This window comes from Aedes aegypti, chromosome 2, assembly GCF_002204515.2.
Source record: "Aedes aegypti strain LVP_AGWG chromosome 2, AaegL5.0 Primary Assembly, whole genome shotgun sequence".
NCBI lineage: Eukaryota > Metazoa > Arthropoda > Insecta > Diptera > Culicidae > Aedes > Aedes aegypti.
The window spans coordinates 370,308,364-370,324,423 of NC_035108.1; the positions used below are offsets into that span (position 1 = coordinate 370,308,364).

Below are 16,060 nucleotides of genomic sequence, written 5' to 3' on the forward strand. Positions count from 1 at the left end.
TGGCTTTAGCTTCGGACGGCATCTTCTCTCGCTCGCTCGACAGTTAGATTTGAGCGAAGCAAGACAAACGGGGGCGTCCTTCGCTATCGATGTCTGTGCCTGAGAAGCACGCCCGGTCAGAGCAAGCCGATCTGTCGCCTGCTGAGATGCGAGCCAATCGGAGTGTGAAAAGCAAATGACGTCAAATTTTCTCTAGCCACTTTGGTACACCATTGATTTTTCTGATTGTCGAGGATTGTGATACTCGTATTTAAATACGTTGGACAGCGTGTCCACACTCCAAGGGTTCAGGTCACTAGACTGTGTCTTCGTTTATTTACCTAAGGTCTTAAATACTAGATTACATTTGTTCAGGTAACTGTTTATTGTGTATTGTTTGTGTTTATAAATAACGGTGCTCAAGAGCGGGTAGCTCTTGGCATTGGATGGATGGTTTGGGTTTTTTTCTTGAGGCTGTCATAAACAAGCGGTTTATGGCGGTCGGGGTTTTTGGTAGTTTGCAAAAAAATGGTTTGTTGCTGATGGCTTGGAAATTACTGACCTAAACGAGGTAATAAGTGCTTGCTAAAACTAATCAGTATTTATTGATGCTAAACAGTATTTATTACTCTACTTGGTATACTACACCTCCCCCCTTTAGGAGAATGGTGTAACCATTCGGAAAAAAGAAAATATAAGTCTTAATGTATCGGTAAAAGTATTTAACTAGCTTTTAAGCTTTTATTAATCTATTTTTATGGACTTTGGTAACTTTATTCGTTACAGTATGTTTGATGAAGCAATTTGGCTCTTCTAATTTTACAATTTCGTATGGACCTATATAAAAGGGATCTAGTTTCTTCCTGTTTTCGTTTGTGATGTATACTTTATCTCCTGCATTCAATGTGATGGGGTTTACATTTGTATTTGCTGTATTTTGCCTTTTGTGTTTATTTTTAATTAAATTGTTTCTTGCTATTTTGTTTGAATTTTGAAGTCTAAATTTTAGTTCTGCATCATATTGTTCGAAGTTATACATTGGTTCGACTTCTAAACTTAAGTTTTTAGACTCTTGCGGTAATCTTGCCTTTCTTCCAAAAATTAATTCATAAGGAGTATAACCATGTTCTGTGTGAGGTGTTGTATTAAATGAAAATTCATAGAATTTGACCCAATCATCCCAGTCTGTTTGATGAGCATTAGTAAAACATCTCAGATATTCGTTTAAACATCTGTGATTTCTTTCTAATGTTCCAATAGACTGTGGGTGATATGCGGTGGAAAAATTTTGTTTTATTTCTAGGAGTTTACAAATCCGTTCAAGAATCTCGTTGTTATATTCTGATCCTTGATCGGTTCTGAGCTCCAAGAATGTCCCATAAATCAAAATAAAATTGTATACCAATGCTCTAGCTAATACTGCTGCTTCTTTGGTTGGTACCGGTACTAGTACAATGTACTTGGTAAGGTTGCATTGTATTGTTAAAATATATCGGTTACCATTATTTGTTCTTGTCAGTGGTCCTGCAGTGTCCACTGAAAGTACTTCAAATGGTTTAGATGGAGTTGTAGTGACAACTTCTGGTTCCTTGGTGTGTCTTATTACTTTGTTGATTTTGCATTTTTCACAATTTCTGACGAAATTGGATATTAAATTTTTCATGTTTTTAAATTTGTAAATTTCTCTTAGTTTTAAATAAAGTCTGTGTTGGCCTACATGACCTCCCGTAGGTGTCATGTGATACTGTGATAAGATTTTAATAATTTCTTCTTCGTTCTCTATAAACGTCGGAGGTGTATAAAGAATTATCTCATACGTGGAAATGGCATTGTTTGCGATTTCCTTTAGTGTATGTAAAGAGATGAATTTGAAGATTTCGTTTTCCATTGATAATGCAAGCTTGTCTCTTTTGTAAAATTTCATATATTTCATTAATTCTAGAAGAGCAAACTCTAAGGCTTGACTTCCATTATCGCGCGTAAATTTTGTTGTAAATTGCTTGAGTATCTTTCTGCTGTTATGATTTAATAATATTATCGTTAATTGATTATGGTGCACTACACAATCAAGTTTTAAAAGTTTCTGGACCTCAGAAGGATTTTCAGTTTCACGCACAACCAGGTGATCAGTCTGTAAATGTGGTTCCACTAATTTTTGAGGTGTCACTTTATCTTGCCCTAAATTTTTTTTCTTAACCATGGATCTAGTATTTACAAATAAAATGGATAGTTGCTTAAGTTCTTCGGAGTTTAGGACAATTCGTGAAAGTGCATCTGCACCCACGTTTGCTTTTCCAGGAACGAATTCTATATCGAATTCAAATTCCTCCAAATCTAAACGTATTCTAGTCAGCTTAGATGTAGGTTTTTTCATATTAAATAAATAAACTAATGGACGATGGTCTGTACGGACCTTAAATCTTCGTCCATATAAATAAGGTCTAAAGTAATCGATTGCCCAATGAATGGCGGTTAATTCTTTTTCTATAATTGGTTTATTTCTTTCGCCTTTTGTAAAACTTTTACTGGCGTATGCTATGGGTAAGTCTCCTTCTTCGTAGCGTTGCGAGAGGATTGCTCCGCACGCCACGTCTGAAGCATCGGTAGTCACTATGAATTCTTTAGTGAAATCCGGGTATCGTAATATTTGGGGTGACATTAAATACATTTTTAGTTTATTGAACGCTTCGTGGTGTACTGAATTCCATTCAAATTTTGTGTCTTTTCGTAACAGATCATTCAGTGGTTTTGCTATGTTTGCAAAATTCGGGACGAATTTGCGGTAATAATTGCAGAAAGCTACAAATCGACGAACTTCGTCTGCATTCGTAGGCGTGGGAAAGTTTTCCACGGCTTTGAATTTGGAATCATCTGGAAGAATGCCATTGCTTGTTATTTTGTGACCGAGATAAGTCACTTCCGTTCGGAAAAAATTGCATTTGTTCGGGTTCAACTTGAGGTTGTAATATCTCAGTCGTTCGAATATTTTTCTCAAATTGTCAAAATGGTGATTGACAGAACATCCTACGACAACAATGTCGTCAATGTATACAAATGCGCATTCTGGCGTTAAGCCTGCCATTGCTATATTCATCATCCGTTGGAAACTATTTGGACTTATATTCAATCCAAATCCCTATTTATAGATTTGCGAGAAATCAACGTTCTCTTTTAAAACAGTTATTAAACTATTTGGACAGGTATGTGGGATTCAGTAAGTGAACGACATGAAGCTTTGATGTCCTATCTTTCGATTGAGGTGCTAATCAAGAAATTTCGTTAAGCCAGCGAAAAGTTATAAACGTTTAAAATATTTCATGCCAACGTAACGCTCTTGGTTTTGAAATTCCAATTTCACTCCTGTATAGAGAAGAAAGACGTACTTCTACGTCAAAAAAAAAACCCTCCGACAAAAATCGATTCCGTTCCTCCACAGCATCTTCCTGTTGAGTTCATAAATTTACATCATATACATCATTTCCTCAGTCAGTAGCTTTCCGAGCCGAGCCTCCTTTACTGAACATAAACTTTTTTACCACCCATCATCATTCAATGGGATTTCACCTCCTTCTGTTTCCACCCACAGTTGCTGATTCAACCCGAGACCGTATACGAGAGAGTACAATATCAGTTCGAAGACGATGCCTACGACACAGTTCCTGATTTGATAACCTTTTACGTAGGCTCAGGTGAGTCGCATCCGGCCTTAACGAGGTCACTTGCTCTTCGCTTCGCATGGTTGTTATAATGCATAATCGTGTTCCCGTTCATTCACCCCTGCTATTATAGGTAAAGCCATTTCAGCCGCCTCCGGAGCACGGATTCAGTTCCCCTGCAACAGGATCTATCCGCTTTCGTTTTACGCTTCCAAGTATGGCCAGCACGTGGGTGGAATCCGTGGGCCAAGCCCGCTCAACTCGCCCTCACCCGTACCCTCGTCACCTGGGTTCAGGTAAGTGATACCATGAAATCTTCCTAAAAATAAGACTTGTGCTACAAACCTTGTGGGAATTTGTATCAACTATATCCTAATTTGCCACGAACTCTGTTAAAAACAGGTCTTCTGATCTACAAGTGTTTACAGTGACCTCTCGAAGGCTTATGAACAAAATTTGTACTCAGAGTAAAGTGGGGCAAAAGTGCAATCTTTTTTTTTTTTGTGTTTTGAACCACTGCGAGCATTAAGTTGATCTTTGGTGGGAAAGACGGGGAAAGACCGCCCGCCTAAGCAAGTTAAATTATGTATCAAAATCAAGAATAATTCATAACTTTTTTAAAGTAGCATGTTGTTTTTGAAGCTTTGGACATAATTAAAATTTATCACAAGTGTTGTATTTGTGAATTTTTTTTAATTCTTTGAGACATGAATAAGTAATTACAACGTTAATCATCCTCTTTGTGACATTATGTTGCTAATCAGTTCTACTATAAATCCTGTAGGTATAACCCTTACACCCAGCAAACGAATACATATCGCAGTCCAATGTCTTCGCCGCCACGGACAAAGCGTGAAACGCCCCCTCGTCTACCATCTAAGAAGCAACGTTCGCAATCTCTAACCCCCCTTCAGGGAGCACAAACTACTCAACAGCGATACTGTAGCGCTGACGGTGTGATACAATCCAATGGATCTGATCCGAGTAGCAAGACACAATCGAAGCCTTCCAGGTTGACTGGATCGACAGAGAAGTGCAACAGCGCAGATGGAGTTATACATAGCAACGATTCTTCTCTCAGATCGTCCGACGAGAAATGCTCCAGCGCTGATGGGGTCGTCAAAACGCAATCCATGTCTCGATCAGGCACCTCTCAATCTCTCCCGCGATCTAATAGCTTAAGGTCTTCCCATGGAGTGCTGGGCTCGCGTACGTCCAGCATCAATAAGGAACCCAGCGAACACTCACTAAGCCCTTGTATAGAACAGAAGCAGTTCGCTGAAGACGAGGAGGAATCGGAACAACCTCCAAGTCCTCCGCCGAAGCCTGGACGAGGTGTTCACAGGAACGACTCCATGAAGGAAGCCGATCCTCACGGCCCGATCCATCGAATGGGATCGTACCACCCAAGTGGGTCGGATTCCGGCAATGGTTCGGGAGATTCCGCGCAAAGCTCCGCCACTGGAGAAGACATGGTCGTTCAACATCGAGGGGGAGTTATACTGAAGAATCCACGCTTCATTCCGAACTCGATGTCGTCGATCACGTTGAGGTCCTACGTAGATTTTGATCCTCTGGCCGCCGAAGAAGCACTACTGGCAATGACTGCCCCAACGTTCGAACAGGTTTCGCGATTTGACCTCGAGAACTTCAACACACTTTTGCTTCCGTTCTGTGATTACAAACCACTGGACAGTGGTACGCTCAACACGTTCCGGATGATGCTGAGCGAAACGAGTTCCAGGGTGATTGCGACGCATTTGACGCGCGTGGATATTAGTTTAATATTAGGTATGATCTTTGATATATTCATATGTCTGTTATACATTCTATATTATTTCCTTCAGAAAAAGACGAAGAGAAAAAAGACAACATTCTTAATTGCACCGGCTTAGAATTGATCACACTGGAACAGGGACGCCAGTTCCGGTTAGATCTGATCGAACGCACCGAATGTATGAAGTTGTTGGTAGCTGTTACCATTTTGACCTGTCAGGACGACCTGGAGCGGGCGGAAACATTGAACAAGTGGATACAAATTGCCGTAGAAACCAAAACTGCCCTCGGGAACCTATTTGGCTTCTGTGCCATCATGCTCGGATTATCGATGCCACAGGTTAGACTTATACGAAGCTGTCCCACTTGCTCTTATAAAACATTTCTCCTCAATTTCAGATTCAAAAGCTGGAGACGACGTGGCACACATTACGCCAAAAGTACACCGACAGTGCATTTAACTTCGAAGCTAAACTACGACCTACGCTGAACAGCATGAACGACTGCTCGAACCCCCAAGCGCCGAACACGACGATACCGCACATACTGCCATACATACTGGTTAAGGATCGCACAATCACCGACATTCTTGGTATGCTAACCTAGATCTGCCTTACATTCTGAACCGATATCTTCAACCGTTATTACCTCATTTTCAGTAGACCCTCTACAGCAGTCGCAGAATTGCTCATCGTTGGTGACGAGCTGTGTAACGCCATGGGAAACCATAACTCAGGATTTCGGCTTTTCGGTACTGTTCGCCCATCTGGACGCGGCGCGAAGTTTCGTGAACAATCTCTCGCTCTATCGAAAGAACGCACATGGAATTATGCAGGATACCAGCCGACTCGATACCTTGCTCGAGGATGCTTTCAGGTGAGTTTTGTGATTTGATTATTCCTTTTATAAACTACCTATCAGTTCTATTATATGTTTTCCAACCTTCTGAACTCTAGTAAAGAAAACCAATAGTAAACATAAGTATTATGATAGTGAGTGCAAGTAACTTAATTCGGAATTTTACCGATAGGTGACACTAATGGGTATGAAATTTTTACTTTTGTTTTGCAGATATCTCAGACATTTGTCCATTCAGAAAGATGGCGTCTTCAGCAAAGTTGTTCAGTAGCTCATGGGCCATCATTATTATTACCCATCTCGAATTTCAAGGCTCAAATAAAGATAGGCTTTCCAGCTGAACAACTCTGCTGAAGGGCGTATCTTTTAAAGTGGTCAAACTCCTGCGATATTTGAAAAATGAATCTCAAGCAACCAAAAGTTCGGAGAAAGGACATGTTTTGGCATAATCAGCTCACTTTTTAAGTAATTAACCGAACTTTACAGTTTATATAAAGTTTATTTAAGTTGCTCATAAAAATATTTGTATTTCAAATAAGAAATAAGTTCAGTTCAAACTTGGTCTGAACTTTCTAGTTGTTGACAAGTTCACGAGATGTTGCGCAACCAAAAGTCCTAAAAGCGCTCGGAACGAAGTATTTGAGAGAAGTTGTCGTATAAAAAATAATCAAGCTAAAACTGATTTTTCAGGATCACCCTAACTTATTTGTTTAAAAACAATCATAACTCGTGAACCATAAGAGATAGAAATTTGGGTTCTTCAGCAAAGTTGCTTAAAATCGGTTATTCCAAAACATTGCAGAACATTATAGGCCTAAATGCGTCAACATAAAAGTTTAAATTCTGATCTCGTGAACCATGCGGGCCACCCTAATTTCACATCACTGAAAAAAAATGTCTAAGAAATATGGAGAAACCTTGCTAAAGACACCATAAACCGTAAATTGACGGCTTAGGCGCAATCATTTTTGTCTTCCTAGATATGACTTTGGGACCAATGTGGAATGGGATTGTAGAATGAAGTATCATTAAGTTTTGTATCAATTGATTCTTAAATAAGTCTGATGTCGTCAGTGGGATAAAAAAAGGTAAATACGACTTTCACCTTAAAAATTCCTCAGTTTCAGACAAATTAAGCCAAATGAACATTATGCTAAACGATTTTATGTCAAACGGCGTTATTTCAAACGACCTCATGCCAAATGACCTGCCACCATTTTTGAAAAAAAAAAAATCTAGGATAAATACTTGGAGTTCCGGTTTCTAGTTTTTTTCTGAAATTTACGAAATAAAAATCCTCACTTCCAGAAAAAAAAAATCAAACATTTTGAGAAGAAATTCGTAAAGAAATATTTGCATTAGGGCGATTCAAAATTTAAAAATGTTTGAAAATTCAATCATCCACATCTTCCTTTCCATCTTTACCATAAAAATAGTTTTCTTTGAAATTTTCAGCTTTTCAGGTGGTAATTTGAAGGTGGCCCAAACACGATGTAGGTTTATATAGAAATTTCTATCGAGAAATTTTAAAAGATGTTCCAAACACGTTAGTACTGTAGTGTAAGTACAAACGTATCATCCCACAGTAAAAACTTATTCTTCAAATATTAACACTTCAGTCGTCGCGCTGTTGTATTTTGTACAACACTGTTGAAAAAACCTCGCTTTTCGTTCACAACAGCAGCGTGGTGGTTCTGACGATGGTAAACCGCGCGACGACTGGAAGGTTAATGAAGGATGTTGCTGAAGAAACAAATCCTTTTTGAGCTAATTTTACTTGGGATTTTAGTATCCAACGGATTGAATTGCTCTCTTCAGCAAATTTCTTTATTATGGTTTGAAGAATGAGCTTTTACTAAGGGATGATAAATTTGTACTTACATTCCAGTACTAATGTGTTTGGAACATTCTTACAAGTTTCTCCATAGTTATTTCCATAAAAACCTACTTAGTCCTTGGGCCTCCTTTAAATCATCACCTTAAAAGCAAAACATTTAACAGAACCCTATGTTTATGACAAGGATAGTAAGGAAGATATGAGAGATTGGATTCTCAAACACTTTTAAGTTTTGAACAGCCCTAACATTCATGAATATACTATGAATTCTAGGAAAATTTTATGTAGAGATCCCTGAATGATAATTTTAAGGAATTCTCTAAATTATACTCAAAAAATTCCAAGAAGACCTCCTTAGAGAATATATGTTAGTCATTTGAAAGAGTTTCTGTATAAATCCACGGAGGAGCTTATGTGTGGATCTCTGTAAAAATTTTGGTGGTTTAAGACTAGTTCTTAGATTTTTGGAGTTGTTGATTGTGTTAATTCTGAAAGAATATGCCATGACAGAAACCCAGAAGTTATAGGGAATTTCTCTGGAGATTTTTCTCAGAGTTATTCCTGAATAAATGCTTGCATTTTATTTAGAATCTATAAAGAAATCCTTCCACATATATTGATGTGCAGAATATATGACAGAATGACAGCAAAACTGTTTGACAATGATATTAAATTCATTTCTAAAAAATAACTTGTCACTGACAAGTATTGTCAGTATCCCAGAAACAATTCTTGGAGTAGTTCCGTGTGTAATTGCTGAAGAGAAAGAAAGAGGAAATAATCGAAGGGATTGGTTGACAAATTAGACCGGAGGAATCTTTGGACTCATGAACTCATGCCTTGTATTTTTGAAGTTACACATATAATGAAATTGAGGACACATTGAGGAATTTCTGAAAGAACTGCCTGAAGAGTGTGAAGAAACCTTAGAAAAAAAAATTGGGAAAGATCTGCAGAAATGCCGAGATATTTAGTTGACGGAACTCCTGAGCAATGTCTTGGTAGAATACTGCGAAAAACTATTTTAGAAAGCTTTGGAAAAAATTGCGAGTTATTCTTGAAAGATGGTAGAGGGTCTTGTTACCCGGACTCCAAAAAATCCCGCGATTCGGGATTTTATTTTTAAAAATCCCGGGATTTTCCGGGATCCCGGGACAATAATCAAATGCTTCCAAACGACTATAGAACGACCAAAGCTCGTATTGAAGCTTTGGTTAGTGTTATAGAGCAATTTCACAATACTCGAACCTGTTTTCGAAGGTTAAGTTGAATTATAATAGACAAAAGCAATGCTGTCCCAGATTTCATTCATCAATGTTTCACCTATCTGCAGATGAAATCAACGGACATTTATTATAGTTAATTTGAAACGAAAATCAATCGTGATGCATAAGGTATAGTAGGGTGCCGGTACCAATGGTTGTAATGTACCAGTAGATTGGACTATGGAATAAAACGAACATTTTTCGATAAAAACGACATGTGCTATTTTTGGTGGATAGATCGTCTCTAGTTTAGTCGATTTGCCAAATTTCAGCTTTTTATTTTATCAAAAAGTCATATAAATAATTAAGTTTACGCAAAAAAATGCTCTCTTGCACCAGTAGTTGTCGTCGTGTTCCAGTAGTGGATCAACTGATGGAAGCAGTTTTTAAAATGGATGTATAAAAATTAAGAAAAGCCCCAGAGTTGATCTTTATGCTTCATTCGAAAGATATTAATTGCTGTTCCGAAGGAAAAATGTTAAACCTGTGTAAAAATATATCATTTTGTTTGAAATTCCTTGTATCATTCCCAAACGTCTACTACTGGAGCACTAGCGCAACTACTGGAACACGTGTACCAATAGTGGCTCAAGCGATTTTATGTTAAAAAATTAGTTTTATCACTCTTTTTATATTTTTCCCATATAGTAGAGGTTGAGTTTTTTCTGTTGACGCTAAAAGATCTCTGTTAAGGCTGTTCGTTATTTTGTTATGATTTTTTATAGCTTAGATAGTCCACTAATGGCACCGGCACCCTATAGGTGATACCAATCACTCTCAAATTTTACCATATCTTTTAAAACCTACTCTCATGATTATGCAACTTATTTACATTGTTGTGTCAAATGGAATCATTATGCTTTCGAATTGTTGGCATGACAAACACAGGCATATTCGATCCAGATAATTGTAAGGTACACCGGGCAAACTAAAACGGGTACGGAAAGATAAAATGGTATTAATAAAATTTTAATATGATATTAATTTTTAACATTTTTTATTGACAAATGGAACAAACCGTAGAATGCTATAGTTTATTGAACATTACGTAACTAACATACCAGAAAAAAAAACAAGTTCAAACATAAGTGGCCTTAAAACTAGATAAAAACGCTTATTGAGTAAGCTAAATGCAATAACTAAAATACATTCCTGTATTAACAGCCACCGGAAAAACATGCAGCTTGTTCTGTGCCATTATTTGAAAATAATAGGTACATAAGTATTTTCTAGTTCAACATGCAATTTCTGGAAATCCCGGGATTTTCGAAAACATCCCGGGATTCGGGATTTTTTAGATCCCGGGATTTCCCGGGATTCCCGGGACAAGACTTTCTTAGGTAGAATCTATTTGGAGAACCCTTAGAAAGAACTCTACTACTCCACTCGCTCGCCATAGAAGAAAATAGAGGATGGACTTCTTTCATAGTATAACGCTTCAAGAAAAAACGGTGCAGAGGTTGTGTACAATGATCGTTTTTGAGAGAATTCCGTGAACGTACTTTTAAGATCACTTGCTCCATCCTGGCAATCCTGCCTTAACCCATGAGCACCTTGCATTACTTGCTACAATTATTTATCAATATATTTCATAGACTCCCATATATTCCCAAATACTTAAATTCTTATGAAACTCATACTTATAAACATATTTCTATATCATTAATGGCAATTCAGTTCTATTGCATATTCACAGTAATAATTTACAAAAAAAACTTTCTTCTTATTTTTTACAGGACCGAATTTCAAGTAAAGTTCCTCTGGGGCAGCAAGGGTTGCTTCGCTTTGGCCGAGGACCGACACGCCAAGTTTGAACACGTACTCACGGTGATGGCGGAAAAATTTTGCGGTGACTCAGCAGTGAATGCAGCCGGCTAAATTAGCAGCATAACACCGAAATCAAACAACAACTCTCCAAGTCATACATTTTCCTATCGCTCATCTCTTTCCAAGCTCGCAAATACATAACTATATCTCAACCTACTCATGTTATCAGGCATCCCAAAATCGATACCGAAAAACAACCAACTTTTGATAGAGGCAGATTAGAATTTTATGCAACAACTTTTAGCTCAAATATTGAAAGACCTACAATTTATGACGGAAAATCAAACGAAACAATAAATTCAAAAGTTTAGAAAGAATCTTACGCGCATGAGGAATTTTTCAGAATATCGAATGAAATAGAAATTATTTCTTTTTGGAAGTTGTTTAAACATAAGTCGAGGAAACGGAGGAACTTGTCGAATCCAATATACTAAAATATGGCAACTCTTTCAGCGAACCGATTTTTTGATACAAAATAACCAAAACTAGTCAAGATGGAATCGAAGTACTTACTCGTAATTGATTGTGTTTTGTGACATGAAGGATGATTAAGAATAATTCTAATTTACACCAATTTTACAAACGGAAACTTAACGTACGGATGAGTGGAGAAACATTTTTATAGAGTTTATACAAATCAAACCGCATACAAAACATATGAAACTCTGTATTGCGATGTTAATATGACCTTGTTTTTGCTTTTTGTATGAAAGTTCCCTCTAGATTTCGTAAAGGTGATCACCACTGATAAAATAGACTGCATGATTTGCTGATAAATTTCTCAGTTTAGCACCTTCCAAAGCAATACCGTAAAATATCGATTCGAATGCCTCAAAGTGGAAGCAACAGTCGTTCGTTACTTTTCTTAGCAATTTTGTATCCAAACTCTTGAGCAGTATGAGAAATATTGTAGTGCATGTAGAACCACACACAAAAACAAAAATGAAACTATCTGCAAGAAGCAAATGTAAAGGCATAACATTGAACCATTAATACAAGTAGTTAATCTTTAACATACTTCTCGGAAAATATTTAAACAAAAACTGTACGATAATAACAATCACATGTTTATACCAAGAGAAGATAATTTATATACCCTTTCGTAGAACAACAATGATACTTAATCTCACTAATTTGTTGGACTAATTTGAGAATAGTCATGGCGTTGTTAAAATTTAACTGATGAAAATATTGCAACCCACACAAAAAAGATTTTCCGTTAAATGGAAACCAGAAACCTAATGTACCAGAAAACCGAAAAAGCAACCAAAATACCGATTTTAAAAGTGACAAACACCTACGCTAATCAGTACATATACCTAATGTAGACGAAAGAAGTCGTTTATTGTACCGATTTGATCAAGCTTATTTATTTACCATAAAGGCAACAAAACTAAATTAAAGTATCACACAATAAAGCACACATTTCGGATATATAATAGTAACCAAACGGTATCTACTAAAAACTACAAAAAAAAAAACTGATGGACTTTGAGCGGGTGACAAACAACTGGTAAATCGGAAAGTATTACGTAATGAAGAAAGCGGAAAGCTAATTTCCTACACTCGGTGAAACGTTGGAAAGTAACAATAAGCCAAAACGATGGGCACAGCCATGGTCGATCGATCGAGAAAGTTCTACAGATACAAGTGTCACATGTTTGTATTAATCATACCGGTGCGCAAATACGAGTATGATATTTAAACGCAGGAAATGATTGAGTAATAAAAATATTTAAATGAGACGTGAGTGGGCGTGTTCTTGATGATAATGATGATAATCCAAAAAAAAAAAGGATAAAGCATTTCGAAACAATCTGGAAATTAGGATAGCTGTTCTCGTCCATGATTTTCCATAGCTCTACGCGGTCGATACAGTAAAGATCTGGTCCATTGTCGATCAGCCGTCAACGAAGCCGGTTTGATAACTTTCCACGAACTCGTTTACTACAGGTGGCAGACGACGGAAGATGATCTGGGATAATACTTTGTAAGGCCGCATTCAGAGTGGTGATCTAACTTGTCGCCTTTATTGTAAATGGGGCATATTACCGCTTCCTTCTACCCCTCCGGTGGCTGTTCTGTTTCCCAGATTGTGCCTATCAGCCGATGCAGACAAATGGCCAGCCTCTCCGAGCCCATCTTTATGGGTTCAGCTTTATACCATCAGCTTCATTGTTCTTGAGATGGTGAAAGGCATCCTAAACCTCCCTCAAAGTGGCTGGTTGGTTTCCATCGTCCGCAATACTGACGAAGGCATTTCTTCCGTTGTCCCATCCTTCATTGCCTGTGCTCTCAGCGCCATTCAGGTGTTCGTCGAAGTGCTGCTTCCACCTTTCGATCCCCTCACGGCACGAAGCCGTTGCGGGATGCGTTGAGCTTCTGATAGAACTTACGTGTTTCTTGTGACCGGCACAGCTGCTCCATCTCCTCGCACTTATTTTCTTCAGGCCGCGTTTTTGCTCCCGAAAAAGACGGATCTGCTGTTGCCGTTTCCGTCTATAGCGTTCCACGTTCTGCCGGGTCCCTTGCTGCAGCATGACCGCCCGCGCTGCATTGTTCTCCTCCAGAATCTGCCTACATTCCTCGTCGAACCAATCGTTCCGTCGACTCCGGCCTACGTACCCGACGTTGCTCTCAGCTGCATTGTGGATGGCTGTTCTTACTGTTCTCCAGCAGTCCTCAAGAGGGGCTTCATCCATCTCGCCCTCTTCCGGTACTGCAGCCTCGAGGTTGCGCGTACGTAGTTGAGACATCCGGTTGCTAAAGCCGCTCTAGGTCAAACCGGGGTGGCCGTCGGTACCGTACCTTGTTAACGACGAATAGTTTTGGGCGCAGTTTAACCATCACCAGATAGTGGTCAGAGTCGATGTTAGCGCCACGATAGGTCCTGACGTCGATAATGTCGGAGAAGTGCCGTCCATCAATCATAACGTGGTCGATTTGTGATTCTGTCTGCTGTGGTGATCTCCAGGTGTATCGGCATGGAAGGCTGTGCTGGAAGTAGGTGCTACGAATGGCCATATTCTTGGAGGCGGGGAAATCAATTAGTCGTAGGCCGTTCTCGTTCGTCAGCCGATGGACGCTGAACTTTCCAAAAGTCGGTCTGAATTCCTCCTCCTGGCCAACCTGAGCGTTTAGATCTCCTATAACGATTTTGACGTCGTGGCTTGGGAAGCTGTCGTACTCGCGTTCGAGCTACGCGTAAAAAGCGTTCTTATCATCATCAGTGCTTCCGGAGTGATGTTGTTGTTGTTGTTTGAGAGTAGAGATGGGCAAAGCAGTTCTTTTCAATGAACAGTTCCCATTCGTTCCGTTCTCGGAAGAGAACTAGCTCTTTTGAACGGTTCTTTCGTTCTTAAAAAAATCTTTTTTTTTTGCCTTTAAAATAATCCCAAGTAACATTTTTAGTTTTTTCACATACTACAAGCTGTTGTTACCACCATGTCGTTAAAACTCATTTTAGAACTTATTAGATTTAACAACCTTAATAAACCTTTGATAAAACTCCGTTAAACCCCAAGAGGCCCACACTACAGGAGATTGTTAAAACTTTAACTTAAAACCGTTTTTAAACTTCTTAGTTTTATATAGTATGAATACATCTACCCTTGTAGTGTACGTTAAAACATATTTAAGAGCTATTGTATAGTCTTGTTGAGCTCAACTAGTGGTATTAAATATTTTGCGATATCCTAAAACACGGAATAAAACCGATGTTAAGAGCTGACGATCGAACAATCATCAGTCAACAAGTTGTTTATTAATCAAAACTTTTTTTTATAAAATTGAAACCATCATGATGTCTGCCGACTCATAACAATAAATTAAAATAATCATTTTTGCGTGGCAGTAAATTTCCTTGCAATCGCGTGAAACTCATGCCAAAGAAAATTTACTGGTGGAATGGCAAAAAAAAGTCGATTTACAACAACGCGCCACAATTACAACATCATAATTACCTATCTAATATTTTATTCCATTACATTTTTAGAATGTAATCCCACGCATATTGTAATTATGAACCCGAAACGGCGTCAATAAAAATGGATTCCATCCAGTTAAATCTTGCTGGTCTTGTCTGGGATGGTTTAAGATCAATTGGTGATTGTTCCGTACAATATAATCATTCATGAGAGGTTTTGATCTTAAGAATCCTTGCACAAAATCCTCCTCTGACTATTATATACTTAAATCAGATTATTTTTTCTGCAGTAAGACAAATAGGTTTTTTGGGAGCCTTGGCTTAAACTTAATGCACTCAGGAAAGCTAGTGCTGTCGAAAAGGTAAACAAAGCGGAAGATTTGATTTTGTGATACACTTTAATTTAGTTTATTCGTTCCGTTATGTATCTAATTATGTTTTACTGGAATAAATTGTTGTGGGAAAGACCGTGGTTGATCGGTTGTACTGACGCAGACAACGGTAAGGCCCCACGCACAATGTGAACGGCAACGCGGCAGAACGGCAAAACGGCATGCCCATCTTGATCTACACTTTACTTACCAATCCAGTGTTGACTAAATCCTTTTCAACATTGACTTGACAAGTAGAGTGCAGCTCAAGCTGGGCTTGCCGTTTTGCCGTTGTACCACGCTGCCGCTCACATTGTGCCTGGGGCTTAAGTGATAAGTGGCTGAAAATGAGAGCATTTTTCGAGCAGCTCAGCTGTTGTATGCAGCAAACTTGTCCCCCGAGAACGGGAAGTTCAGGCAAGCATGGGAAAAATATGCTACACACGGTAGTCAGATAATTCTACGAGCGAAATGTTTGCCAATTTCATATGTTTTATGATTCTTTACATTCGTGTTTCATAATTCTTTACACGATTATCATTATCCACTGATGATATTGATAACCA

The 16,060-nt window shown here is 38.4% G+C and overlaps 1 protein-coding gene across 16 annotated transcripts in view; it reads left to right on the forward strand.

The window, feature by feature from the left end:
* The window catches only part of LOC5566382 (breast cancer anti-estrogen resistance protein 3), a 142,673-nt gene extending 129,730 nt beyond the window's left edge, over positions 1–12,943 (forward strand). For 15 of the 16 annotated variants that reach the window (XM_021846684.1, XM_021846685.1, XM_021846687.1 and 12 more), the window contains 7 exons: positions 3,566–3,668; positions 3,769–3,931; positions 4,420–5,426; positions 5,483–5,751; positions 5,811–6,003; positions 6,071–6,287; positions 11,108–12,943. In XM_021846684.1, coding sequence (XP_021702376.1) covers positions 3,566–3,668; positions 3,769–3,931; positions 4,420–5,426; positions 5,483–5,751; positions 5,811–6,003; positions 6,071–6,287; positions 11,108–11,249 — 2,094 coding nt within the window. In that variant the 3' untranslated portion in view covers positions 11,250–12,943. The remainder of the gene's footprint in view (positions 1–3,565; positions 3,669–3,768; positions 3,932–4,419; positions 5,427–5,482; positions 5,752–5,810; positions 6,004–6,070; positions 6,288–11,107) is intronic. The other variant, XM_021846683.1, reaches the window with a different exon arrangement.
* Positions 12,944–16,060: the final 3,117 nt, after the last annotated feature.